At 31.0% G+C, this 27798-nt stretch overlaps 1 protein-coding gene across 1 annotated transcript in view; it reads left to right on the top strand.

Annotated features, from left to right (window-relative positions):
- LOC107449361 (A-type potassium channel modulatory protein KCNIP1) overlaps positions 1-27798 on the top strand; it is a 136352-nt gene that overhangs the window by 46439 nt on the left and 62115 nt on the right. The window contains exon 3 of the mRNA XM_071179066.1: positions 11176-11245. Coding sequence (XP_071035167.1) covers positions 11176-11245 — 70 coding nt within the window. The remainder of the gene's footprint in view (positions 1-11175; positions 11246-27798) is intronic.

Here is a 27798-nt window from a genome sequence, read left to right as displayed (position 1 = left end):
CCTTTTTTTGGTGAAAAAATACTACCGTAGTATTAAAAATACTACGTCTGGCAACCCTGGTTACTATGAATTTCTTGTTTTTCAGTGTTACCAACAAATATCGAAAGAAGAAGAATTTAATTTTTATTTCAAAGCTTATGTAAAAAAATATTGATAAAAGGTGGACTTATTCACAATGGCTTCTGAAATTATTATACAATATATTCAGAAGCTATTAAAAAAAAGGGCTGTCTAACCTAGAAAAAAGTAACCAACGAGTAAATCCTTTAATAACTAAGAAGATTATTATTTATTTCATCAAAATTTCCAAAAATCAGAAAATATCAAAAAATGGACTTAACCGCATTGGCTTCTGAGCGGCTCATATACAATATGAATTCGACGATAGGATAAATTAGAACACAAATCAAATGGCAGGCCACAACTTTATCAAAATTTTTTGTAGGACTCTTTTATGTTTGAAGAAACATTAAATATTACTGTCAGAGTTTTATCAAGTTGTACAAAAAAAAGTATTGAATTACAAATAAAAATAAGAAGTAAATTTTTAAAAATATTTAATTGTTATTAATGATATTTTCAAAAATATTAAATAAATAATAAAAATTCGGGCTGCAATAGCTTTCAAGTGAGCACCTATGTATTAAACAACTAATGTGCTAATTGTATTAAAACTTACATAGTAGCACACAAAATATTCAATAAGAAAATTGAGGTTTGTCTACTGCAACCACCAGAGAATAGATATTTACATTTTAAATTTACAAATGTGTGTTTAAATATTTTCGTACAAAATTAATGATTTCTAAAAGTTAAATCGGAGAATTTCTTCGAGAAAATTTCTAATACGCACATGCTAAATTATATTCACAAAATACAAAAAAAAATCAATAAAAAAGAGCAACATACACGATTATTTTTGTATTTGAATAAATATTTTCTTGGATGCAAAACCTGAGAAATAAATTTTTTTGCACCGTTGGTATGATAAATTTCACAGAAATGAAGAAATTAGGTTTTTCTTAACGAAAAAAGTATTTTAAACCAATAAAGATTTTTTACGAAAATTGTTCGCAAGAAAATGACAACTAATATATTTTAGTTCGCGGGCCACAAAAAAAGGCTTCGCGGGTCGGATGCGGCCCCCGGGCCGCCAGTTGGAAACCACTGCTGTATAGTATCATCTAAAAATTGAGATTTTACATAGAATCTTACAGTGCGTCTAATAATTTGGCCAGGGACTGTAAAATGGTCCGATAAAAATTTGCAATGTGTCATTACTTTTTGCGATATTACTCTGTGCAATAACATAAATATTTGCTGAGGGCGTTAGTTGTTGGCAATCCCAATAATAACCCCCGTTCATTATTTCCTTGTCCCAAAATAGCCCGGATAATTGCGCTTCCTCACTAATAACACACGAAAAAGAGATCCATACAGAATACAGACTCCATCTCTTATTATTCTCGTTTGGAAAAAAAAGGAACTCCTTAGAGGTATGAAAAATAAATATATCCCTCTCTCATTAATTAATGTCTCTATCCTACGTTCGATATTGCAAAATCGAAGATATATAGACGTCTTAGAAAATATAAATACTTTTCAAGTATCTTGATAAGTATATTTTAAAATGTGTTCTCATATATCATAAATACCAAACCATACGATACATATCCAATGTACGAACATTATCGATAATATAGTGATTATTAAACACACACACACACACATATATATATATATATGTAACATAAAAAGCTTCAATTAATCTTTTTATGTTAGTTTCTCTGCTATAAAACTTCTTCCTAATTAATTATTCTATTTGAAATACTTTCTCACACTTTTAAAAGCCACATCCTGTTCTTAAATCTATTTTTGGCTCAAGTATGCATTTAATTAAGAGCAGGACATTTTTCCCTTTGCTCTTGTGTGGGAAACATTCGATCTACTTCATAAACCAATAGCAACTACTAAGATTTCCCTCTTTCCCTAAATTAAGACATTTTACGGATTTTACTTTGCAAGATTTTCCCTAACATATAACCAAGGAGCGCAACTTTTCATGTGCACTCTTACTCACTCTCATGACTGCTCTTGTCTAATAATTAATAAATAAATTTTGTACTCTCCTTCCCGACCTATGACCTGTTTTAATCCTTCCACTCGGCAACGACGTTATATATATATATATATATATATGTATAAGAATAACGAGAAAAACGAAGAGAAATGACAAAATTAATAAGTTTTATTTACTGAGCATAAGCTGAAAGTATATAGAACTGGTAAAATAAATTCAAAATATTGAGAAAAAGTTGAAAAATTGCAGAATAATGAAAAGATGAGAAGAAAAATTAATCTAAAAAAATAACATTAAAAAGAATTTTTAAAATTAAGAAAGTATATAAATAAAAATCCGGGGAAGAAAGGTAGAATCTCTTCATCAACTCTCACGATTATATCCGCAAGAAGGAGTGCTTTCTAATATTGTATCAATGTAGCCAAAGAAAAATATATCAATAAAATAGTGTGAGGAGCACAGAAAAAAAAATTTTTTTGAAACAAAATAGAACACATTATGTAATAAATATCTCGTAAAAAACAGAAAATAAAATGTAAGGGAAAAAAAACAGAGAACTAGACACAAACCGAAATCTATAAAGCGATTAGCGAATTCAAATGAACTTACATGGACGGAAAAATTTTTAAGAATGATTTAAAATATTTTCGTAATAAGATTGTCAGATTGCAAAATATGAATACAGAAGCACAAATGGAGCTAAAAGCGTAAATAGGAGTTGTGTTTCATAGCGCGTTCTTGCTGCAGTAATGAAGTACGTTTATTTTGTTAGATAGCAAGGATTGGCCCGAAAATGGATGTGCGCGAGGTAATAATATTATACCGGATAATTTAAAGAAGTTTATAATTAATGAGGTTGACATGAAATTATACAATTTTAAAGATTTTAGAAAATTAACATTTATTTAAGAAAAGAAAAGAGAAGGAGAAAGAAATCCATTTCAGGCAAATCCTTGGCTAAAAATCAGTGAAAAACGGGCAAATTCATGTTTCTTTCTCTCTCTTTTTTTTTATTGCAAGTGATTTTCTTGTTATCTTTCTTCACTCTACTTTTATTTTACAAATTTTTCGATTTGTTAAGATTTATAGATTTATTGAATAATCATAAAATTGTATTAATTAGATTACGTTTAAATATTATCAAACATAAATTTAAAAAAAGTAATTTAAAATTAATTTGAATGAAACCAAATTTTGAAATAACCCAATTTTGAATCGTTGTAGGACAACCTTCCACCTAATAAATAATGCAAGACGTTGAAAGCATGTGTTTTGGAGCTTTTTGGTGAAAAAAGTGTTGACGGGCTGTTGATTTATAATTCAAGTTTTTATATTTGGACTTACTGTGCGCGGTGGCGACCGTTAATTTTAATTAGTTTAGCAGAGATAAATGGCCGAGTTTCAAATATTTATGCTTTCAGATTTACTACACATATTTCAATAAACGATGCACGAGCCATGCTGGCTCAGACAAGAGAGCGTTTTCCAATGGGGTGGGTGAACCGGGTTCGAATCCCAGCGATGGCTGGTCGACACGAATCCCGCACCCGGCTTGCACCGACCACTGTGCTGACGTAAAAATATGATTTACAATATAATTCGTAATGATTTACAAAGTATGATTCGTAATGATTTGCAAAAATTTTTCTTCAATTAATGCAAGTGCGAATATTCCCTTGTCTTCTGTGTTGGGTTCAAAATTATAAGTCCACTGAGTTAAACATTGATAGGCGTAAGCCCTAAAATGGATTGGTTGTTCAACGACGGTTATAAAATACAAAATACATGGTTTATAGACCACCAATATCGAAGATACGGCTAAAATTTAATAACACATTTGTGTAACACTGGAAATTATCGACAGTGTAAAACTACAAAATGTGTGGAATAAAGTTGATAGCATAAAAGATGTATGGCAAAAAGGTCGATCATTTTCAACCAAATAATTCCGTGTAACATCACCACTCAAAGTTTAGGTTTTCCTCTTCACCGGGTCACCAATAGTTAAATCATAAAAATCTATTGGAAACTATTGTTGTCATCCATCGATATGCAGTTTAGTGAAGTCGACTGAGTTTAAAAGAGGGATAGACGTCTGATATATTTTATATAAATTGGGATTAAAACACATTATTAATAGGTCTTTAAACATGGCCCTCAATATCTTGGGCTCAAATGTACCAATCAGATTTTCCACTTACTTATCACTTATTATAATAAGCGTAATATGATAGTTTTGAAAATGTAAATGCAGTCAAACCCCGCTATAGTGAACCTTCAAGGGACTGAAATTTCTGTTCACTATAACCGGAACTTCACTATTCCGAAAACAATTTTAACAAATGCTTCCAAACTCCCCCCTTTTATAACACATTATTTAAATAAATGACTCATAAAATGAAATACAAAAATGACTGTAAAATAATACGTACTAACAGAAAATATAATTTGGACAACGTTTTGTGATAATATAATTTGGACAACGTTTCAAAAAATATAATTTGGACAAAAAATATAATTTGGACAAAAAGTATAATTTGGACAACGTTTACGAAAATATAATTTGGACAACGTTTTATAAAATTTTACTGCTAAAAAATAATATTTTAAATTTTTTGCTTTTGTTTGTCTTTACAAAGTGATTGTCTATTTAAAAATCTAATTGGATTTACCTTAGTTTGGTCGGTGTTTGTAATGACAACAAAAAATTGTGAGAAAAAAGTAAGACTTTTGGTTCAAGTAATCTTTTAGAAAGTTTTTTTTTTAGCATATTAACATTATAACTTTTTATTATAATTTTTTTTATTATATTATTAATTATATTTTAGCAGGTAACGCATGGCATTTATTTTGTCGAGCTTTCCCCGAAATTTTATATAATATTTTTTTCTTTTGTAGGAACAATAAATGTAGAAATTTTGCATAATCAGCAATTAAATCTCTAGCTGTCATTAAAGGAAGTCAAGTTTTAAATAAATAAAATCATAATTTTTACGGAATGGAGATGAAATCTTAAGCACAAAAGCAGCTATTGTTATATTTTTTAAAGAACTATAAATAAATTATACTCTATAATATAACTATATTCTGATATTGATTGTTTTTACATAAAGTTAGCTCATTGAAGACTCTCAAACGATATTATTACTCTCGGGCAAAATTAGTAAGTAATAAACTAAATTAATTTTTTTAAATATATATATTACCCAGAGGCGAAATATATATTACCTTTTGGCATCTGTTTAGGGTTTGATGATGTGCGCAAATTATTAGGACACTTCTCAAATGTGTTCAGGATTAATCGTAGTGCGCATGCGTCGTCATTGCATACGTTGCATTGGCTTCCGCTGCTGTTGAATAAATTTTTAGAATATTTTTTTTTTTTTGAAGTAATACTTCTTATGCGACTTCCAACAAGGCTGCGTTAAACGTTTAACGCTACATTTTTATTGGCCGGGAAATCACGTGGTAGGATCCAGTTTTCCCTCATTCATTTCCATATTGTTTTGGTTCTCACTAGCATAAAAATAATAAAAGTCATAAAAGTATTGTTTTTCTATAAATATTTTTTTAGTTTGTTTTGATACACATATAATTTAATAGGGTAGTATTTTTTATTTTCAAATTTAGTGGATAACAATTTTAAAAAATGAGTGAAAACAATCCCGCGGACAATGCGACGAATTTAAGGTTACCTCAAGGTACGTCTCTTGTGAATATCAATTGATTGTTAGGTTTTCTCTTTTGAAATTACATTATGACGTATTCACATACATTATTAATACAAATACATTTACCAGGGCGAGATGATGATGCAACCACAAGCACTTCCACTGGTTCAAGAGGTCCACGAGGGAAAAATGCTCAATATTACCGTGATTACAGAGCACGGAAGCGAGCGGAGCAGGAAAAAAAGGCGTTGAATAGAACTAGTGATCCTTCTACGACTGCTGATTCTTCTACAATTAAGGTCGCAGGTTGCGAAGTTTAACTTCTTCCGCGCGGAGGGACTCCACGCACTATTTTTTTATTGTTTTAAGAGTATTTTCTACTGTTAGAATTAAGCGTTTTCAGCTATTGAGATTTTGATCTAGAAGATTTGCCCGTCTTCGGACAGTGGCCCGCAACAGTGCAAGGATGGCTTGGGCTAGCTCTTCAATATTCCCAAAAAGAGTATAATTTTATAATTTCATTTTCAAATAGTTCAATTAATATCACCCTAAATTCCCACGGAAAGATATTATTTCCCTTCTTCCTCATAACCAGGACCGCACAGGATGGGCCTCGGTCTTCTTCGGAATTTGATGCCAGATTACCCCATCTATGTCTTTTTATCCAGTTGTTTTCAATGCTCTTAGATTACCTCCGAGACCGTCCAATTGCTTGGGATGTCCTGTTTTTTCTGAAATATACATGTCTTTATTTTCTTTCTTGGCTTTTTATCATTACCTTCAGAATCTTATTTTGATTATTACTAAATGAATTTCAGTTGAATTTCAATAATTTATCATTAAATATTAAAGTATACTATCGATATCTCAAATATTTTTTCGTTAATTGACGCTAAAACAAGTTCGAGGATAGTGAATTTTCGTTATAGCAAGTTCAGAACTAAATATGTTCTAAAAAGTAGAAAAACATATTCTAAAATATTACTCTAAAAAGTAGAGTCATGAATACTAATAAATTGTCATTAATTACTAATAAATATGTATGTAATGATAGTTGGCTGTAAGTCTAGACACAACAATTATAGTTTTATTTTCAAAAGTAAAACAAAAATAATCATGTGCATTAAATATAAAAATAATTGGCTTACAATGAACTTTCATTAAAATTTTTCCGGAAAAATTATTTTTCTATTTCTAAAAAAATTCGACATAACGAGGTTTTGAGGATAAACTTTTCGACATAGGAATTCAAATTAGCATTAGGTGGATATATAATGACAAGGGGAAAAATATTTTCTTGACATAACAAGGTTTTCAAGATAGCTATATACTGAATTTAAAACGAAATAAATTGTATACAAGCTACGCTTGTTTTAAAATCACATCTCAATGTTTGATTAAACCTTCTAGATTCCGAACATAAGTAATTTGGAGTAATCATTTTCGGCTGAGAGATTTTAATGCCCCTCTGTCATAAACAGTAAATCGATTTTGCCTTTGTCTGACTGTGAAATGACGTCAATTTATAAAGTGGAAAATGGTGCAATATTTTATTTATTATATCTAGTTATTTATCACCAGTTACCGGGTTTGTAAATTTCATTAATATAATCTATTGGTTAACCTTTTAAAATGTTTACAACTGTGTAAAGTTTGCAATCAGCATTTGTTTTTATATGACATTTGCATTTGTAATCATGCTTTGTTTCTAAACTTTTGCTGAATTATTAAAATATTAAAAATGAAATCCATCAAGCATTAGTGCGCGCCCAGATTTCTTATTACGGACGATTCTAAAAATGCACCATTAAGAGTAAAAGACTTTTTCTTACCTCAAATTTTAATATCTTCTTTATTATATAAAACACTAATACGTATGTATCAATAAAACCGATATTTCTTTTCTCACGTTGGCAACAGTTTTCATTTTTAATCGATAGGCTTCGGCGCGCAAGAGCACGTAGTGAGCATCATATGTCTAATCGGGCGAATTCTCACCGAATTATCAAAACAATTCTCGCAAAATTATCTTCTTCGAAGCCGATGCTTTACATCCGGCCTTCAGTACTATTTCATATTGTTTTACAACACATGGTTTTAGCCCTCTGGTGGGAAAGACTTTAAAACAAAACTTACAACAGTTACTTTACTCAACTGAAATTTAGAATAGTGTGATTAAGAAAAATATGTGAACTATTTGTAATTTCAAATTAATATTGAAATGCACAGGTTTAAAATTTTGTACAGTGAAAAGTTTTCGGAACTTCAGTGTTCAAAAAACATACAAAAGCTAGACGTTAAGAACGTATCCAATGAGCGAGCAAAGAGAGCATCGGATTGCGAACCAATCCGAAAGGAACTGCAGTTCCGGGGGTTGGCGAGCACCAGCGAGCAGGGGGCAAAGCCTCCTAGTTTAATATATTATTTTGAAGTAATATTATCTGTTATTATTTAATTAATTGCAGCGCATATCAAAGAGTTCAGTTGATAATGTAACCTATTTTATGTTTTCAAGTCGAAAATATATTCTTGCAGCGTGTTGAATCGTGTAACTGCAACCAAGATAAACCATATTATTGCCCAATAAATCATTCGAAAACTTGGTTACTCGATACTACGATAAAAACCATACGTAGCACCTTTTTATGGTTGCATCAAACTTGCATGGCTGTTATAGTTTTAGGTATTTATATAATGGCTCTCTACTTCAGAGAAAGAAAGTAATTTGATGAATCCCACCTTCTTTGGTTATTATTAAAAAAAAAGCTTGCTACCATTATGAATCATAACGAAACTGTTCAAAAAGGTATGTTGAATAACGTTAAATTGTGATACTATACGGGTAGTAAATTTGCTGCAACCTTGGTAAAGTGTTCCGTATGAGTTGAACCATGATATCGTGCAGAAGTGCGATTTAATGGTTCAACTTAGCATCATATAGGATTCACATTTGAGCGATATTACGGTCCCACTTAGCATGATATTAAGGTTGCAAATTCAAATGATATTCTGGTTCCACTTAGCATATTAAGGTTGTAAATTTGAACGATATTATGGTTCCACTTTGCCTCATATTAAGGTTGCACATTTCAGCAATATAACTGTTCCATGTAGCATCGTATTAAGGTTGCACATTTCAGCAATATTACGGTTCCACGTAGCATCATATTAGGGTTGCACATTTCAGCAATATTACTGTTCCATGTAGCATCATATTTAGGTTGCACATTTCAGCTATATTACGGTTCCATGTAGCATCATATTAAGGTTTCAAATTTGAACGATATTTAACCAGCTGTAAAATTTCTTTAAGTACGTCATGCAGTCTAACCGTTCAAGGCAGTATGAGATGTGCAAACTAAGTACTGATGTTTCAATATTTTTTACTCGAAAAAGATTACAATTCTATGTAGTCTTCAAAATAATTGCCCTAAGTGTCGGAAGCAGTTGCTCACAGCAGGGCTCTGAACAGTAATTGCCTTTATCTGGTACAAGATTCTGAATGTACCAGATAAAGGCAATTACAGTTCAGAGCCCTGCTGTGCTCCGAACACTAGGAAGTGTCCCTAAATGACCCTTGAGATGAATTTTTAATCTAGCGAAGAGGAAAAACTCGCAATAAATCAAGTGGGTGAGTAAAGAGGAGGAATGCGTTTTCTGGCTAAAAATTCATTTATTGACTTTGCTGTATGACAGGTTGCATTGTCATGATGCTGGACCCAACTATTCTTGATGTTCACTTTCACACACACGGCCCTTTTTCGGAATCGTTGATTGACTAATTAGCCTTGAGATACGAACTCTCTGTCAACAGGTCAATGGTCATCATCGAAGCAAATCTACAGGATTTTGTTCTTTTACAGTGCGGCTTTCAGGAGAACTCCTCCAGACATTAATATCGCGTCGTGGCTGGTATAGTTTGTCTAAAGTAAGAATTCCCCATGCCATTCGTCTATACCCTTGGCGGGGACTATGGTAACGAGGTATAACGTAGTAACGTAACTATTTCACGTAGGGGTTTGGGGTCACTCTTTAGGACAGGTCTTGGCTCGGGTCGACAAGAAGAAATGGATCTTTTTCTTCGGTGTATTGTGGTACCCCTAGAGTGAAGAGAAATACCCTCCTTGAAATGCGCTATTCTGGCGTTCATGGCAGCAGACGGCCTCAGACACTGTGGCAGGGTGATCTTTTATAGACTTGCTTTACTAAGTTGATCTGCTGAGACATCATTAAAAAAATCATCAAAAAAAACATTAGAGGATGTCCTGGCCCACAACATATCATAATCTCGGAACCTGCGATTTCCATCTTGGGTGATTCTCTTAATGATCTTAATTGCTTTTAACCTTCAACCTTGTATATTTTTAACCTTTATAGTTTTTACAGTATGTTTTTACAATTGTTTTAGCTACTGCTTTTACAATTACCATACTTTTTGCTTCCCTTTTGAGATTTAACTTTTAACTTTATCTTTTCATGGTTTTTATCTGAGATATTTAAGGTTTTTGATCATGTGTTCTTATCTTAATTATCCTAGCAAGTTTACATACTTGCATTTTTTTACGATTGGTTTTAATGTGCACCATTTTATAAATTTTTGGGTTTTAAATTAATAAGGGTCTTCGGACTTTTTAGTAGTTTCAATAATTTCATGAGGGCCAGTTNACCTACGGACGCACTATGAGATTATTAGACGCACTATGAGATTTATGTAAAATCTTACATATCAGGTGATACTCGACAGCTTTATTGTTTTCACGTGACTGAAACCGGTTTGCACTTGTTTACGTTAGTGTATCAATGGGTTAAATGAGACGATATATAATATAAATTCGACTATTGAATAAATTAAAAAATATATTATCTAAATATAGAATACTTATTATATCAGGTATTATATTAGTATATTATAATAATTAGATCAAATTATTAAATCCATTGTAGTTTTTTAATAATGACATGATTTGCACGAGTTTCAAGGCAATACTTTTGTATTTAAACGCACATGTAATGGAGTTTTATACAGGAGATTTTTTATATACTTCCCATTTGTATTTATTTTTAACGTATTGCATTACAATGTTAACCCATTGATACAGAAGCGTAAACAAGTGCAAACCGCGTAAAAACAATAAAGCTGTATTGTATCACCTGATAATTAAGGTTTTACATAGAATCTTATAGTGCGTCGAATAATATGGAGAGGGACTGTATAAAAATTTAAGTTATTCTGATAGAAATTTAGAACATATTTCAGTCTAGTTTTAAANTTAGTACAGTAGGGAACCGATTATCCGGAACGATCGGATTCTTATAGTGCGTCGAATAATATGGAGAGGGACTGTATAAAAATTTAAGTTATTCTGATAGAAATTTAGAACATATTTCAGTCTAGTTTTAAAATGTATGAATGTTCCTTTGCAGGTGTGCCCCACCGGAGTAGTTAATGAAAATGCATTTAAAGATATATTCAACTCTTACTTTCCCCAGGGAGGTAAGATATCTCTTTATCTTTACTTACACTCGAGAAGACATTGTTTTGTCATTTATTCTTTCATATTTCTTCACTTTTCTGCTAGCTTTATTCTGTTTTATAACCTTTTTTGTTTTTTGTTCTCCATTGTCGCATCTTTTCATTACTTTATTTCTAGAAAACACTTAAATAGTGCTTTAAATCACCATGCATAAGCGAAATAAAATGATGCTTTTATGTTATGAAATTTGCTGGATTATACTTATGTCTAAAATATACGTAGTTGAGATTTTTATTTCGAAAAAAAGAAGTCTTTTGTGAATCGTTTTTTCTTTTCTTCTTCTTTTTTTCCTTTTTGAATTGTAAATGAAAGGAAAGGGACAGTAGTTTTAGTAACTGGAGGTTATTTAAATGGAATAGAAATCATCCACTTTTTATTTCAGTGATGATGCAATTGTTTTTTTAATATAATAGCGTTGTAGCTACAAATTTTGAACTTTGTTGAAATGTTTATTTAATTTGATCTATTAAGGGGTCACAGTACCTTTGCAACAATTTTTTTTAAATAAAGGTATAATCATTCATTTTGTGGATGCTTTACATGCTCATTTAACTTATAATCAATAATTTATCCTCAAAAAATAATTAAACTGTTTAATTTTTTTTAAATTTTAAAAAAAGTTGAAAAAATTCAAAATTTTTAAATTTTTAAGGTTTTTTTTATTTTAACATATGTCCAAAAAAATTTCTCTTAGTGCATACAATATTCATCTTAACAATTTTGTGCATTCATTTGTTGATATATCAATTAGAATATTTTTGATAGATTATTTTGTAAAAAAGTAGAAAAAAAGATTACAAATTCCTGTTAGTTATATGTAACATGCTGTAAAAATTGTAATACCTCATAAAATGCTTATTCCATGCACAGTTTAAATAAGTGTATTATTATTACATTGTATTATGTACATTGTTAAAATTTTTAGTTTGAAAAAAAGATTTCATTTTTTTTCCTTGAACTGTAAATGATAGGGAAGAGAGACCGGAAAAATCTCCTTCTTAAATTCAACAATTCTTTTCAAAGTTTCGTAGTTTTAGAACTGAGGGTTATATTTAAATGGAGGGAAAATCCTTCACCTTTTTATTTCAACGATGTATTAATTTCCAAAGAGATTAAAATTTTTTAAGTTATGAAAATATATGGAACTCAAAACTGTCTTAAACATATTTCTTTAAGAAAACGTCATGGAAATTCTAGAAAGCATTTTTTTATTGCAAAATTATTATAGAAGTTAAAAATATCTTAATACATTCCCATACAACTGAGCAGAGGAGGAGAGGGAAGGAAGGAGAGTCAAGACATGGAACCGGTCTTCTCACCAGATGGCGCGCTCGAGAGTTGCAATCGCGAATTAAAAAAGCCTAGGATTTATAATACCTAAAAGTAATTGATTTCATATGTTTAATTAATATAAATTAAAAAATATTATATTTTTAATAATGTATGTTACTTAATAGTATTAAATGTTTCTTAATAAAGAATTTTTATAATCTACACAATTTTCGAATGAGGAAAAAATAAAATAAATGTTGATAATGAATATACACAAATTAATATTAATTTTTTAATAAATTTTTTTTTTGAAATTTAATAAAGCAAATTTAAAAAAAGAAACTTTTTATTTGAGAAATTTAGAAATATTTTATACCATTAGATTTGATTAATAAATTGATTATTAATCTTAAATGCTGGATTTTACATTTATTGGGTACAAAATAATTCTTAATAATGAATTTCTAATTTGTAAAGTGTAGGGATTAAACCTATTATTTGTACTTACCTCCTTCCTCTTTGATTTTTATTAGGAAGTTGGTTTTTATCAACATTTTGGTTTACTATCTCTATAAAGCAGTAGAAATATTATAATTATTTTCTGGGAGATTATTATTTTTTTTTTCAAGTATAACGTTAGTTATTAAATGAATTAATATTATAACTCGTTAATTGCATTTATTTCTTTAAGGATTATATTTGTTATGAAGAAAGTTGAACGATGACTTCATTTTTATCAGTGGACCAAAGTTTTATCTCTTAAAAACGATAGCAATATTTTTTTATTAGAACATATTAAATCTAAAGTTTCATTATGTTTCCAAAACTTCTGATAAATTAGAAAATTCAAATGATCTTTAAATCATGTTCACTTTTCATTTTTATTATTATTTTATTGTTATTATCATGAGGGGGCCTCACATCGCTTCTTATCTTGATTTTATCTAAAAGATATTTTTTATCAGTTATCCAAGTTTATTTATTCAATTATTATTTTTTTTTTTGACTCTTAAAGATTGTTTCGAATCTCGCAAATTTTATTACGTTTTGAGTCCCAGTTCATGAACTAATGCTCTTATTAAAACTTAAAAATTACTTTTTTTTTCAAATCAAAAATTTGGTATTTTATCATTACACAGTAGTGGAGGGTTATTCATTTTTCTTACTCAGCAAAATTTAAAATATTTTATTCACAAAATACCTGTTCCTTATATTTTACTCAAAAATACAACTGATTTTTATCAATCCAGTATTTAAGTTTTGCAGACTTTATAGGTTTCTGATAAAGTGGATCATTGATTGAAAAAAAAGAAAGTTTATATATTTTATAATTATGTATTTAAATATATTTAATAATTTAAAGTGACAAAAAAGACATTACTTTTCGGCTCATCTAATTTATTAAGTGAAAAAAAGATTTAATTAATCACTAAAACTTGAACATTTGAAAATAATGTGAGTTCAATGCTTAAAAATAAAGTAAAAACTTGGCGCTTTAAAATATATTTCAAAATTTTTATTATATGTTAGAAAAAAATTTAATACAATTATATAATTTTTATTTTGTTTATATTTAAGAAATTTAAAAATTATAACTATATAAAATATTATACTGTATATTAACGTTATATTATAAATTATTACTATTATTATACTAAAGAAAAGCAGCAAGAAAGTAAAAATAAACTAACTAAAATAAAAATGTAAAAAATGATTATTACTAAATTAAAAAAAGGAAAAACTTTTTTTTAAAATACATTTATCACGTACTTAAGATTATAATTTATCGAGATTAGTTGACAACAAAGTAAGTTATGATTTTCAATTTTGTCCAAATTTAACACCATTTTAAGTTTAATATTCAGAAATTTACTAAGTAAAGAAAAGTAACAAGTAGGGAGAAACACGTAAAATTTTGAAATCTGAAAATCAACAATTGATAAAATGACGGTATATATTATTTTTGTAAAAATATATTTTATCAAATTTAGCGGATGAAATTATGAAATTATAGACGAATTAACTACCGAATTAATTTAAATTCATCATCATAGTTGGCCAGACAGCCCAATGTGAACCAATGCCTTCCTCTGAAGATTTCTCCATGACGACTTCCGATTTATCCTTGATCTCCATTTCTTTTCATTAATTGCAAGAAAATCAGACTCCACTGACAAGGGAAACTAGGGAGGTGTGACTCGCCAATTTTGAAATAAACTAGTGGGATATATTCCTTATGAGGAATAATTTTAGGGGGCAACATTCGTTTCGGCCCATAGAAGGTCCTGTGAGAGATAAAAAATAATTCAATATATAGAAAAATCGGTATTTTATTACTTCAATACAGACTATTAGTCATTGTAATTATTTCATATTCCAATTAATTTTGTGGTACTTTCACGTACTACATAATGCTTATTTATTGTCAAAATTGATTTCGAAAATTTTATGTATCTGTATTTTTTCAGAAAAATCTGTTAGGCTAATTAAAAAAAAAAAAAAATTGACATCAAACTTCTTAAAATTTAAAAAAAAATTTTTTTTTCCTAAATTAATTGGAGTATGCAATTGCAAATAAATAAATTAATTAATTAATAATTAATTAATACATAATTAAGCATTAATTAATACATAATTAAGTATTAATTACTTAATAATTACTTAATTAATAATTAATTATTAAATAATTAATAAATTTGTCAATTAATTTATTAATTAGAAAAGTAATTAATTAACCAGTTACAAATAATTGGATATTAATAAATAGTTACAAATTAATTGGAGTATTAGACAATTACAATAACTAATAGTCTGCATTGAAGTAATAAAATGCTCGACTTCGCGTGCAGGTCGTAGGGCTACCGAAGCGGGGGTGTCATCCCCTCTGCAGAGGATCAAAATTGTGATGGCATGTCTTCGGATCATCCTCAGGGATGTTTCCCAGACCGTCACCAATAGCTCATTGTGCAGCTCTAGTTCGATGTAAATGAACTACAACAACAACAAGTAATAAAATACCGATTTTTCTATATATTGAATTATTTTTTATCTCTCATAGGACCTTCTATGAGCCGAAATGAATGTTGCCCCCTAAAATTATTCCTCATAAGGATACATCCCACTAGTTTATTTCAAAATTGGCGAGTCACTCTTCCCTAGTTTCCCTTGTAANCAATTCTTTTCATTAATTGCAAGAAAATCAGACTCCACTGAGTCAGCCCATCTCAACCACGGCCTCCCCCCCCCCTTTTTTTGTTCCAGTGGGTCTAAAAAGCAGTATGTTTTTTATTGTATTGCCATCACTCATTCAAATCACCTGGGCCATCCAATTCATTCTATTTATTTTTTTTTGTATTTAATAATATCGGGTTGTGTTTATAAATCTTGAAAAGTTCAAAGTTAAATCTCCTTCTCCAGTTATTGTTTTCATTTACACCACCAAGTATACTCAGCAAAATCTTTCTCACAAACATTGCGTTACAATTTTTCTCCAGTTTAGTCATTGTCCGAGCTTCAGAAGCGTATTTCAAGACTGGACGGACAAGAGTTTTGTAGACTAAGAACTTTATTTTTCTAGAAAGAAACCCAGATTTAATAAATCTTCTCAGCCCATAGACAGCCCTATTTGAGAGATAGAGTCGGGTTTTTTTTATTTCCGGAGTCATTCTCTGACCCACTCTTTTAATTAAAATTAGAAACACTATTAATCACCGAAAATATAAAAGAAAACGTAACATAATGAAGAAAAAAGAGAAACAAAGATTTAATAACTAATTTCGAGAAGAAAAAAAATCTATATTAATTTAACAAGTTCACATTAAAAAAAAAACTAAAATTTAAACTCGGTGGCGTGATATGTCAAGAAAGCGCCAAGACAGCCAAAGAAGAAAAGTAATAGATTTTGTACTTAGATCTAAAATTAAGTAAAAATTAACTTTAACCTGCAATTGCTGCAGAGGTTTAGAGATATAGTTTTTCCTTTAACCACACTTTCCTTACCAATTATTTTGAAGAAAAAAAATGCAAAAAATCAACATATTTTTTTATATTTTATTAATAAATAAAAGGAACTAAAACAAAACATAATACACAAATTTTATGTTGTAATTTGAATTTTTTTTTTATGTGTGTAAGAAACCTCAAATTTAAAATCAGTTTACTATCCAGAGTTATTTCGTGCAAATGAAAAAAGTGAAATATTAGTCTTTGTATGATAGTTCTTAAAACAAGGGACAACACAAAATGATACTTTTCAAACGTCAGTGAAGGAATACGCCATTTTTTTTACTCTTATTGCTATGCAAATTCAGCAACCATCGTATTTACAATCGCACAAAACACGTTTGCAGTCCCAAAGTCCAACATCTAAATTCCCAAATAAAACTTGGCAAACTTCCAATCACAGCAGATTATGCTTTCTGCTTCCACCCGAGTAAAAACGTGATAAAACGAAACGTGCTGGAAAATTCTGCTAAGCCCGAGTTTTCTCGGGATGATAAATATTTGCAATCTATACGCACCCAATAAAGAGAACCGGGTTCGAATCTCAGTCGATACGAATTCCGCATCCTGCTTGCACCAACCACAGTGCTGACGTGAAATATCCTCAGTAGATCATGGGTTAGAGTCCCCTTGCCCATAGGCTAACCGTGGGAGGTTCTCGCCGTCTTTCTCTCCATGTGACTCAAATGCGGTATAATTCCATCAAAAAGTCCTCCACGAAAGCAAAATTTTTCCCAATACTTGATCCAGGAGTTCCCTTGTCTTCTGGATTGGGTTCAAAATGACAAGGCCACTGAGTTGCACATTAGTAGTCGTAAATCCATAAAAATTGGGTCGACGAAGGTTATAAAATAAAATATGCGTACTCGAGTTTGCTCAGGATAATCGGGCAAGCTGTTAAAATCACTGAACGGTAGGAATTTTAAGGAGAGTGTGTTATTCTCTTATTCTAGCAAAGCAATTTTTTATTTTTTTATTTTCCCGACAAACCAGAAATCCCTTATGACCAGATACCTATTTCTTCTTTCTCGTAAATTTTATATCAATGAATTTTTGTGAATTGGCCAGTGTTGCACCAATATTCGCAACTTTCTCTTTTTCACAGAAAAAGCGAACTTTCACAAAACAGTTTTATCTTAGAACATTTACGGGAGGTAAAATTACTGAAGGCAAGTCGATGTTCCCCACCTCCCAAAGGGTTTCCTCGAAGAAGCGCTAAAAGAAGCACAATAGGCCTCTGTGGCTGACTGGCATTTGCACCTGCAGATCGTTAATCATGACAGGGCAGGATGTCATCGGCACTGTTGGCAAAATATACGACAAGGAATTCTGCACAAATTGTAGGGCTATTTTCTCGGAAAAGTATTAGATATACAGATAATTTTTGTGGGGAGAGAAGTTATAGACAATGTCAGCATTCATCTGTAAAAAGGTACCCCAACATAGAATCGAGTTAACAGGCCTTATATACTAGTGAATTGGAATTGTATATTTGTAGAGGTAGACACACTACAGTGCTCCCCACCAGAATTATAGCTGTGATAGAATTCAATGAGTGGATATCACTAGTTGATTCATTGCTGTTTTGTGAAAAGCCGGGAGAGCTGTATTAAGATTACCGTACTTTTGAGTGCTGATCGTGAGTGCTGTATTAAGTTCACGGTCGTGGTCGCTCCTGTGTCGCCTTTAGCAGTCGAGTGCATACGTTGTGTGTGATCGAGACTGAGAAGCAACAGCGTGAGGTGATCAATGTCGCAGTCACTAGTACCAAATCAACTGTTCACTGTGAAAAATCCATCGAAGCAGACGTATTTAAATCGTAGTGGGCGTTTCTGCTAAGATAGGCGTGTTCACATCGTGTCCGAAGTTTAATGTGGGGAGAGAAGTTATAGACAATGTCAACATTCATCTATGAAAAGGTACCCCAACATAGAATTGAGTTAACATCCCTTACATACTAGTGAATTGGAATTGTATATTTGTAGTGGTAGACACACTACAATTTTATTTTAGGAAAATAAGGACATTTTAACTTTTATTTTTCAACGAGCAAAGGAAAAAAAGCTTTTAGAAGGGGAAAGATCATAAAAAGTCTTTTTTCTTTTAATCTAGCCTTTCCACATTCCGGCGTCCCCTTTACTGGGCGCCAACCACTTACCAAAAATGTACACCTTGGACCAGCCCTGACTATGCGAAACGATTCACAGTTAACAATGATGTAAACAAGAGATTTGCACTGCGTTCGTACATACGATTGTTGTTATTTAAGGCCTGTTTACATGGTCTAAGTTCTTGAATGTCACTGATTGGTCGGGAGAAGAACTGGGCATGCGCATTGTTCATATTCAACATCATAAAATTATACTTTTAATATTACTTAATAAATTCAAATAAAGTCATAATAATACAAATGGACCATAACAGATTAATTTATTTGGACTAAAATAAATGAAAACAAAATGACATAATCTGATGCCTGCTTGTTGACGTCACAAAACTTAAGAAGCTGATTGGTTAAAGGAAGAAAAACTTGGATGAAAAGTAGAACATGCTCTACTATCGTCCAAGGACTTGGACCAAGTACTTGGTTGATGGTTTATACAATCCAAGCTCAAAGCATTCCATCAATTTCAATCGATCTTCATCCAAGAACTTGGATCGTCTAAACAGGCCTTTAAATAAATAAGAAATTTGGATCTATATTTGTGTTTGTTACAATAGGGATGTCCCTATGAACCTTAGGGTGGTGGACACCCCTCTTAGATTTAACATCATATTGCACTTTGATTATTTGTAATCATGATTGCATGTAATCCTGAAAACCTGTAATTATATATTTTGATTACTTGTAATCATTTTACCTGCAATCGTTTGAAATGAATTAATGACTAGTTTTTAAATGATGGAAAATATGTTATACTTTTATTTGCAAGACAACGATCATTAGATAAAGAGGATAGCAATTTTGGATTCGTAGATAAACAATTTGGGATTCTTTGGTAGTTTCTGGAATTAAGTAGACGATTTTATATCATTTGGATTAGAGAATTACATGTAAAAGTGGACTCTTTATTTTAATCATTATTATTTGAAATTCAAACTAACGAACATTGTCTAGAAAAACGATAAGATTTACAATGAACTTCATGGCCATTGATGCAAAGATCTTGGCATGGATCCAGGAGGTCTTGAAACAAAAGTAAACAAATCGATAAGGCCAAGATTTATTTTCAAATTCGAATGATGTCACAATGCCTCCAGGTATTAAAAAAGTAGCCAAACAATCTGGCAAAATTCCCATTCCTTCTTCTAATATAACAATTCTCTGCTCACATTTAACTGCATACAAGATAAACCTAATGGCCTGCACCAGAGTTTCTTAAACTGTGAGTCGCAAAGGCAATTGGCGTCGCGGGACCCGCTGCCGAAGTCGCCAAAAATTTTAGAAAAGTTGGTATTTCTTTAAATTATTATAATAATTTTACTATTCCTAAATATTTTCACACAATGCATCTAAAAATAATTAAAAACTAGGAGGCTCCGCCCCCTGCTCGCTAACGCTCGCCAGCCCCCGAGAATTGCTACGCAATCCTATGTGGTTCACGCCGTGAACCATGGCTCGCTGCGAACACAATGTTCTAGCACAAAGACATAATATATTATCATCAAAGACATAGTATTTTATCATCAAAGACATAGTATTGTACTTATGTAGAAGAATTCTACCAATGTTCTTATTGGCTTTTAAAAAAGTATATTAGCTATTTAGATTGTACATGGTGAAAAAATCAAAACATTAGCTAAATAAGAAACATATTAGCAAAATAAATTATCAAATATTGCTTCACTAATATTCTGCATTTTAAAGCGTGAAAATTCAATGCATAAATAAACGCGAAATATAAAAAAATTCAATGCATTCAATACAAACACTTAAACGTTTTTTAGACGTTTAGGTAGCTCCCAGTAGAAAAATATCAATTCAACAGCGGCCTTTTAAAGCATTCTCACTTCAATTAATTAATTAATTCCTAATTGAGTTTAAATTAAATATTGTCATGTTTTTAGTGCATGAATCTGAATTGAACAACCTGATAATGCTCACTCTGGTTATTGTTATCTGGTTGCTCACTACGTGCTCTTGCGCGCCGAATCCAATCAATTAAAAATGAAAACTGTTGCCAGCGCGAGAAAAGAAATATCATCGGTTTTATTGATACATACATACGTACGTATTAGCGTTTTATATAATATAGATAAGTGAATGCAGACAAAAACAAAACGAAGCGTTTCAACGCATTACTTTATAATAGAGTCTTGCTTTGCATGCGACACTGTCAGTTTCGCGTGTGTCGGATTTGCGCTGCCTAATTGCGTCCCACTCTTCAGTCTGAATTCGAAAAACAAAAACGTCAACAATAGTATCATTGTTTCAGATAATGTCATCCACCCATTTTTCGTAGTTTGAGATTTATAAGTAGATCCCATTTTTCTTTCATTCGATGGAAAAAAAATTTGGTACTCATCGATTAGAGGGATCACATGTTGGTGATTGCTTTTCTAAGTGACATGAGCATTGGTCCCTTTAACTAACACGTTTGAACTTTAATATCGCTATGCATTGTCAAAATACAGAAATGTTTATATCACAATATTTTTTTAATTGAACTAACTTACATAATTTTTTCATAGGCGAATATTTTAGTTGCTCAAATAAAATTTACCAAGAATCACGGTATCGTTTTCAAAAATTATCATAGCTATGTATTGCTGCCAATAATGATCGCGATATTGTATTTCATACACCTGTGGGATAAGTGTTATCGACAAAGATAACCTTCATCTATTAAGAGGTACCCTAAGACAGAATCAAGTTAACATGTCTTACATACTAGTGAACAGGAATTTAATAGCTGTAGTGGTAGATACGCTACAGTACTCCCCCGTCAGAATTTTATCTGTGACAGAATTCGATCAATGGATATCACTAGTTGATTCACTGCTGATTTGCGAGTGGCCAGAAGAGCTGTATTAAGATCACCGGACTTAGCGTGCTTGTCGTGAGAGGCTTAATTAAAAGGACGGTAGTGTGCGCTGTCGCTAATGTGTTGCTATTAGCAGTTGCATGTTTAAAAGCACCGTTGTGCCTGATTGAGACTGAGTAACAACAACACGAGAAGGAAAATGTTGTAGTCCCAAATTGCAAATCAATCGTTCACTGAGTTCCACCCATCAAACTAGGCGTGTTCATATACAGGTGGGCATTTCTGTCTAGGTAGGCGTGTTGAAATCGCGTCCCAAAGTCACCAATGTGGGGTGATTGTTATTGACAGTATCAAGAAGTACCCCCTGGTAGAATCGAAACTGCGGAAATTAATAATGGGTAACACGGAGTACCTGGCCACTAAAGCCACCTCCGTAAATGAATTAAATATTGAATCAAAAGCCTATATTATTACAATTAGTTCATTAGTTAGATTAATAGTTGGTAATTAATTAAAATGAAAGAAATGAGATGAGAAGGAAAAGACAACACATTTAAAGGACAGCACAAACAGATATCAACTAAAAACATAAATTGGTAAATTACTAGGTTAGGAACTTAATAAAAATATGTTTTATTTATTTTTTTAACTATAAAAATTTATCGATTAATAAAGATGTTAGTTGGCTATTTACTAATAAGAGATAGGATCGAGTTAACATGTCTTATATACTAGTAAACTGTAATTTAATTGCTATAGTGGTAGCTACGTATAAACCAGAATATGATGTTGACTGTACGTGAACTTCGTACTTTGGCGAACTTTATTTCGTGATTTTTATGATCATTAAGTACCAAAATTTTCTCATGAAACAAATTTCATTTTAGTTAACTTTAAAAATAAAAAAAATCAGGATATCATACATGTCACGTGACATGGTGAAATACAAATTTTCGTCACAAATATCGTAGAAAACGACGAGCTTGATTTATTGATGAGAAAGTGATTCTATTTATTTGACATTTTTAAAATCATATTATGTCTGATGTAATTATTTCAATATCACAGTTTAAAGAATTTTGAGTAAAACTTTTAATTTTTATTTATTTTTATTTATTTTTTTTTTATTTTTTTTGCCTCTATGAAATTGAGCAAACACCTTTTTAATCCTAACATAACCATAAATTAAATGAAATTTGGTATCGACAAAAAAATTTCATTAAAATCTACAGGAAGCAAGATTTTGTTTTTTAATTATGACAAGCTTATGAAATTAAAAAAACACATTAGAGCAATACATCGAATTCCCAGTAAAACACGATTTTTTTTCCCATCATAAGGAGCATATCTAATCAAATTCCTCAAGAAGCACGTGCTATTTTCATCGTAACAAAATTCTTAAATGAAAAAATAATTATAATAATAATTAAGTAAAGAAAATCGCATAAAAATCATCCTAAAAAGGAACCATTTTTTGACCATAACGAATTTATTAAAAAGTGGCATCAAACCACTTGGAAGAACGGGCTACGAGATAGAACATTATTTGTGTGAAAGAATTTTTTTTTCTTCTTTGCTTTTTTGCATCATTTTGGATAATTAAAAATAAAAGACCACAAAACAACAAAAACAACAGACTGGAATAAAATATCATATCACAAATAATATTTCAAAGAAACGAATTTGGAATCCGAAAGTTAAATTAATATGCATAATTAGAAAGCATCATTTTTGTAGCATGTTAAAAGGAACTTCCTCGGCAGTCAAAGTTAAGAAAAAGGCCTGACATAGTTTAGAGCTCTTCCCGGTGGAAAATGAGTTTAAAATTGTACATCCACGAGTATCATAATTTTGAGACAATTGTTATTAATACTCGAAATGAGAAAATTGATATTAATACTCAAGTAAAAAAGAAAAATTCTTAAACTTTTTTTTTTAGAGAGAGAGAGAAATGTTGGAATAAAAATAGAGATCGCCAAAAGGCGAACACAGGTTACCCATTAGCAAAATGGTTGTCTATTTTTTTTTACCCTCTTTATTTTTCTATTAGTATTGAAAACGATCCAGTTCGAACTGTAGATTAGAATTTCTGATTCTAAATTAATACAGCGAAAACAAAAATATCATTCACATGATGAAATTATTTTTTATTTACAACTCAAGAAGTATTTACGGGATCTCTCTGGTCTCATATTTCAAAAATAAACTCACCAACTTAAAACATAACAAAATGAAAAGTGAAAAAAAGAATTCTGAAAAAAATAATCAAACAGCCGCGGTTGCCATAGCAACGCATGCAATGACGACGCTTGCGCACTGTTTACTATTACCCTTGAAAACAGTTGAAAAGTATGATGACGTCCAAATAAGGTGTGTACTCCATCAAACCCAAAACAACACCCATGTTGCCAATAGGTAATAAAGATAATGAAATAAAAATCTTCAGTATCTTAAGTTCTGTGGCAGTTTGTGGTTTTGCATGGTGAAAAGAAGTTAGGATTGACCTAAAATGGTAAAATGAACTAAAATAAAGTCAACACATTAAACACCTCAAGTCCGATGGCAGGGTTAGATGTGGTATGGTAATGTTACGGCTAATGTAATGATCAGTTAATATTAATAAAAGACGGTTGTTATTGACAATAACTGGATATTGCTATTAATAATATCTAGTTATTATAATTATAGCCAGAATTATTACTTTAACAGTAACAGTATGAAGAGATTTAAATTAACTTAAGCCTTAGGTGATGAAGCCAACTCATTTTTAGTGTTACAAATGATATAGGAAGTAGGCTTAGTACTTCACATTAAATCACTTAAAATAGTATTTAATATTTTTCTATTAAAATATGCAAATAAATCTGCATAGTTCCATTGTCTTTATAATATTTACCACAATATGCATTGTTCCGCAGCAATTCCAGCAACAATAACTTTTTTGATGATATTTATTTTCTGCCCGATGTTTAGGAAAATCTAAAGGAATTAAACTCGTTGAAAAATATTTATTTTTTTACGAGGAAATTATACTTCTTTTTTTTAATACGCCTTTATGAAAAGTTCCAAATCTTTTTCTGTATGAAATCGGGCTCCAGGAAAAGAAAAGGAAAAAAACTGTCTTCTTTTCAGTTGTTTACCAAACCGCTTTGATAAACATTTTTTTTTCTTTTTTATTATACAAAGAGATAGAAGAATGGAAGAGGAAAGCAGGGGAGGTGTGGACTATGATATCTCTTCATAGAATACAAAGAACCTGTTCATTTTCGGAGGAAAGTAAAGTAAAAGTTTGAGAAACATTTCTGTGAATAGAGCAGTGAAACCATTTCATTTTTTTTTTCTCTACACAGTTTATTTCACGCATTTTTAATCTCTTTAACTCTGCAAAAATTACCTTTGTCAAGGAATACACCCAAGAACTAGGGGGCTCCAATTCCTGCTCGCAGCGCACGCTGACCCCAGAACTGCTTTTGCAGTTCCTTTCAGATTATTTCACAAATCAAGCTCGCTCATTGGCTGATATTAAAAGCGATGAGATCATTTATTTTTCTGGAATTTGAAAACGATAATAAAAATTACAAAACGATGGGTGATCTAATTGCGCCTTCATGATTGTTGTATTTCATAAGTGATCAAGTTACGCCACCAAGCACGTAGGTATAGTTTTTTCATGGGGGGTGTTTTGTGATTGAGGAATTTATTAATTAGATGTAATTTAATTAAACCAGTTACATACATACAAGTAAACTCATTTTGGTTTTGATNGTACGCCACTGATGTTTTTCAATTTTGATTTGTTCTTGAGTATGATGTTTATTATTTGGTAGAACTGTTATGTTTAAGATTATTATAATGTTGTTGAGTTTTTAACGTCAGTATTGGTAGTTTTTTCAAACAGAGTTGTGTTTTAATTATTTTCTAGTTCATGCTTTAATATTTCAGTTGTGTTTTTAATCCGTTCTAATTCGTGTTTTTGACAGCTACAGCTTTTATATTAGACTGATTTCGAATGTTCGTTGGTACTCGTTTTCAGATAAATATCAAAAAATATGTAACATACTGTCACTACTACAGGAGTTCGTATCAATGGAAATAAATGTAGCAATTTTTAAGACACCAAAAATTTATTAGCAAAAATTTTCAGAATATGCAGCTCAATTACAGAACCTCAGACGGGCCAATGATCTAACTCAGGTCAGAACACTACTACTATCACAAGACTGCTCTTTCTGACGAGGTACACTCCTATCATAGAGGCTTCGCGATGAAACCCGGGACTTTCAACGTGACTCTACTAGACGATTCTCGTATAACTCCGTAAATATTGGATTGATCACTTTAAAATTCAGTTTCCAAAACTATCATTTTGTCTCCAAAATGGTCACCAAGTAACGCCAAGACAAAAAAAGATTATCGCCAAGTCTTAAAAAATTCTGAGTATTCCATGAGAACTGAGTATTCCATGAGAAATAAATACGTTAGACGTTATTTCCTCTTTAAATAATGCTAGAATTACATTCTAATTAAATTGTTAATTTAGGGTCTGTTTGAGATATTAAGCCTCATAACAAGAAAATATTTACAAAATTATTCACCTACTTACAAATTCGTAACATTGCCCACCTCCCAAAAACTGCACGTCCCTGGCGGTATTATTGAATAGGAGATAAAAATAATACAGTACTAAACTACGTTATAAAATTTGGGATTAAAATTTTTTAACCATGATTAAATGGAAAGTAACGTACGTCATTTAACACATAACACTACAAATTTACTTTGAAATAATTTTACTTTATTTGCAATGAAAAAGGTCAGGATCTAGAAATTTTATTCTCAGTATGATAAGAGGCTATCCGATCATAATAGTTTTGCAAGATGGTGAGTTCCTGATTCGAACCTTTGAACTCTGTCATTCAATCTTCAGAAGATTTTTTACGGACTATTCCAGTTAGACTGTTACTTGAGAGAAAGTTCGCCACGTCAAATTGGACTTAAGACAGACTTTATCATCCATCTGGAACAAGTGTCTTTTTTCTCCGGTGTTATACCTTGACTTCTTCCTCTCTGCCGTCTTGTTGTCTATTTTCGAACTAATTGTCAAATCTTAAAATTTTTTTGCTTCTTCATATTCCCTGTACTCTTTGCTACACACGTAGCTTTTGCTATACACACGTAGTTTCAAAGTTCTAAATCTCATAAATTTTGAGCAGCAAAACAAAATGTGACGTAGAACGAAGAGAAAGAGACAGAGAGAGAAAGAAAAAAAATAGCTAAAAATCATACTCTCAAAGTTACGAAAACTTAAAAAAAAAACTTAAATTTTTAAAAACAAATCAACAAAAAAGTTGTGTTCGCCTTATTACGATTAGTGGTTTCTCATTGGTCGAATGCTTTTTCTTTCTGGATTGACTCCGTTAAACGCCACAACATTTCAAATCATGGGTTGCAAAAACTGTCTCCATTGATGTTTGTCGTCGGATTGGTTTTTCATATCCTGCCTATGTACGTGTTTCAAGACGTCACAAAATACTTTTCCTTCTTCAGTATTCATATTTATATTGAAATCACCATCAAGCCAGTAATTATACGTTAATAATAAAAGGAATATGAAAATACTTTAAATTATTATCATGTAAATACATTAAAAATGCCTGCTAGTAAAAATGAAAAGCAAAACAGCAGCGGTCGCCATAGCAACGCAAGCAATGACGACGCATGCGCACTGTTGACAGTGTATTTCAAATTAATTATCAAATGTTGAATTTTTTTTATTCCATTGTTCTTCCTTTTTCTTCGCACCTTTTTAATTTCAAGTTTCTAAGTCAGATAATTTTTGCGTAGCGAGACAAAATATAACGTTAAGTATAGCAAAATATTAATTAACAAACAAAATTAACAAAATTTTAATGAAACATATGAGACAGTTGCGGTTGCCCTTACTGATTGAAAGATTGATAGTTGCGTGACTGATTGAAAGAGACCTTCAATAAAACGAAGGCCATGTCTGACTTGTACGAACACAGGAACTCGAAAGTTACACGATCTGTTCTTTCGTGAATATTATCATTATCTTAACCTATTTTAGGAAAAACACCTTCAACATTTTAAAAAAGAACTTCTGATATTTATTTTAGACTCTTTTATTAAGTGATTCATATTAAAGATAGTTTCAGGGACCACTGAACCAGGGGCCAAAAGGGTCTCCTCATATTTTATAAATAACGGGGCATAACACGGTTAAAAATTGCGAG

This window comes from Parasteatoda tepidariorum, chromosome 3 (assembly GCF_043381705.1).
Source record: "Parasteatoda tepidariorum isolate YZ-2023 chromosome 3, CAS_Ptep_4.0, whole genome shotgun sequence".
In the NCBI taxonomy this organism is placed as follows: domain Eukaryota; kingdom Metazoa; phylum Arthropoda; class Arachnida; order Araneae; family Theridiidae; genus Parasteatoda; species Parasteatoda tepidariorum.
Note: the sequence above shows the minus strand (reverse complement) of the source record. Positions and strands in the feature narration are given on the sequence as shown.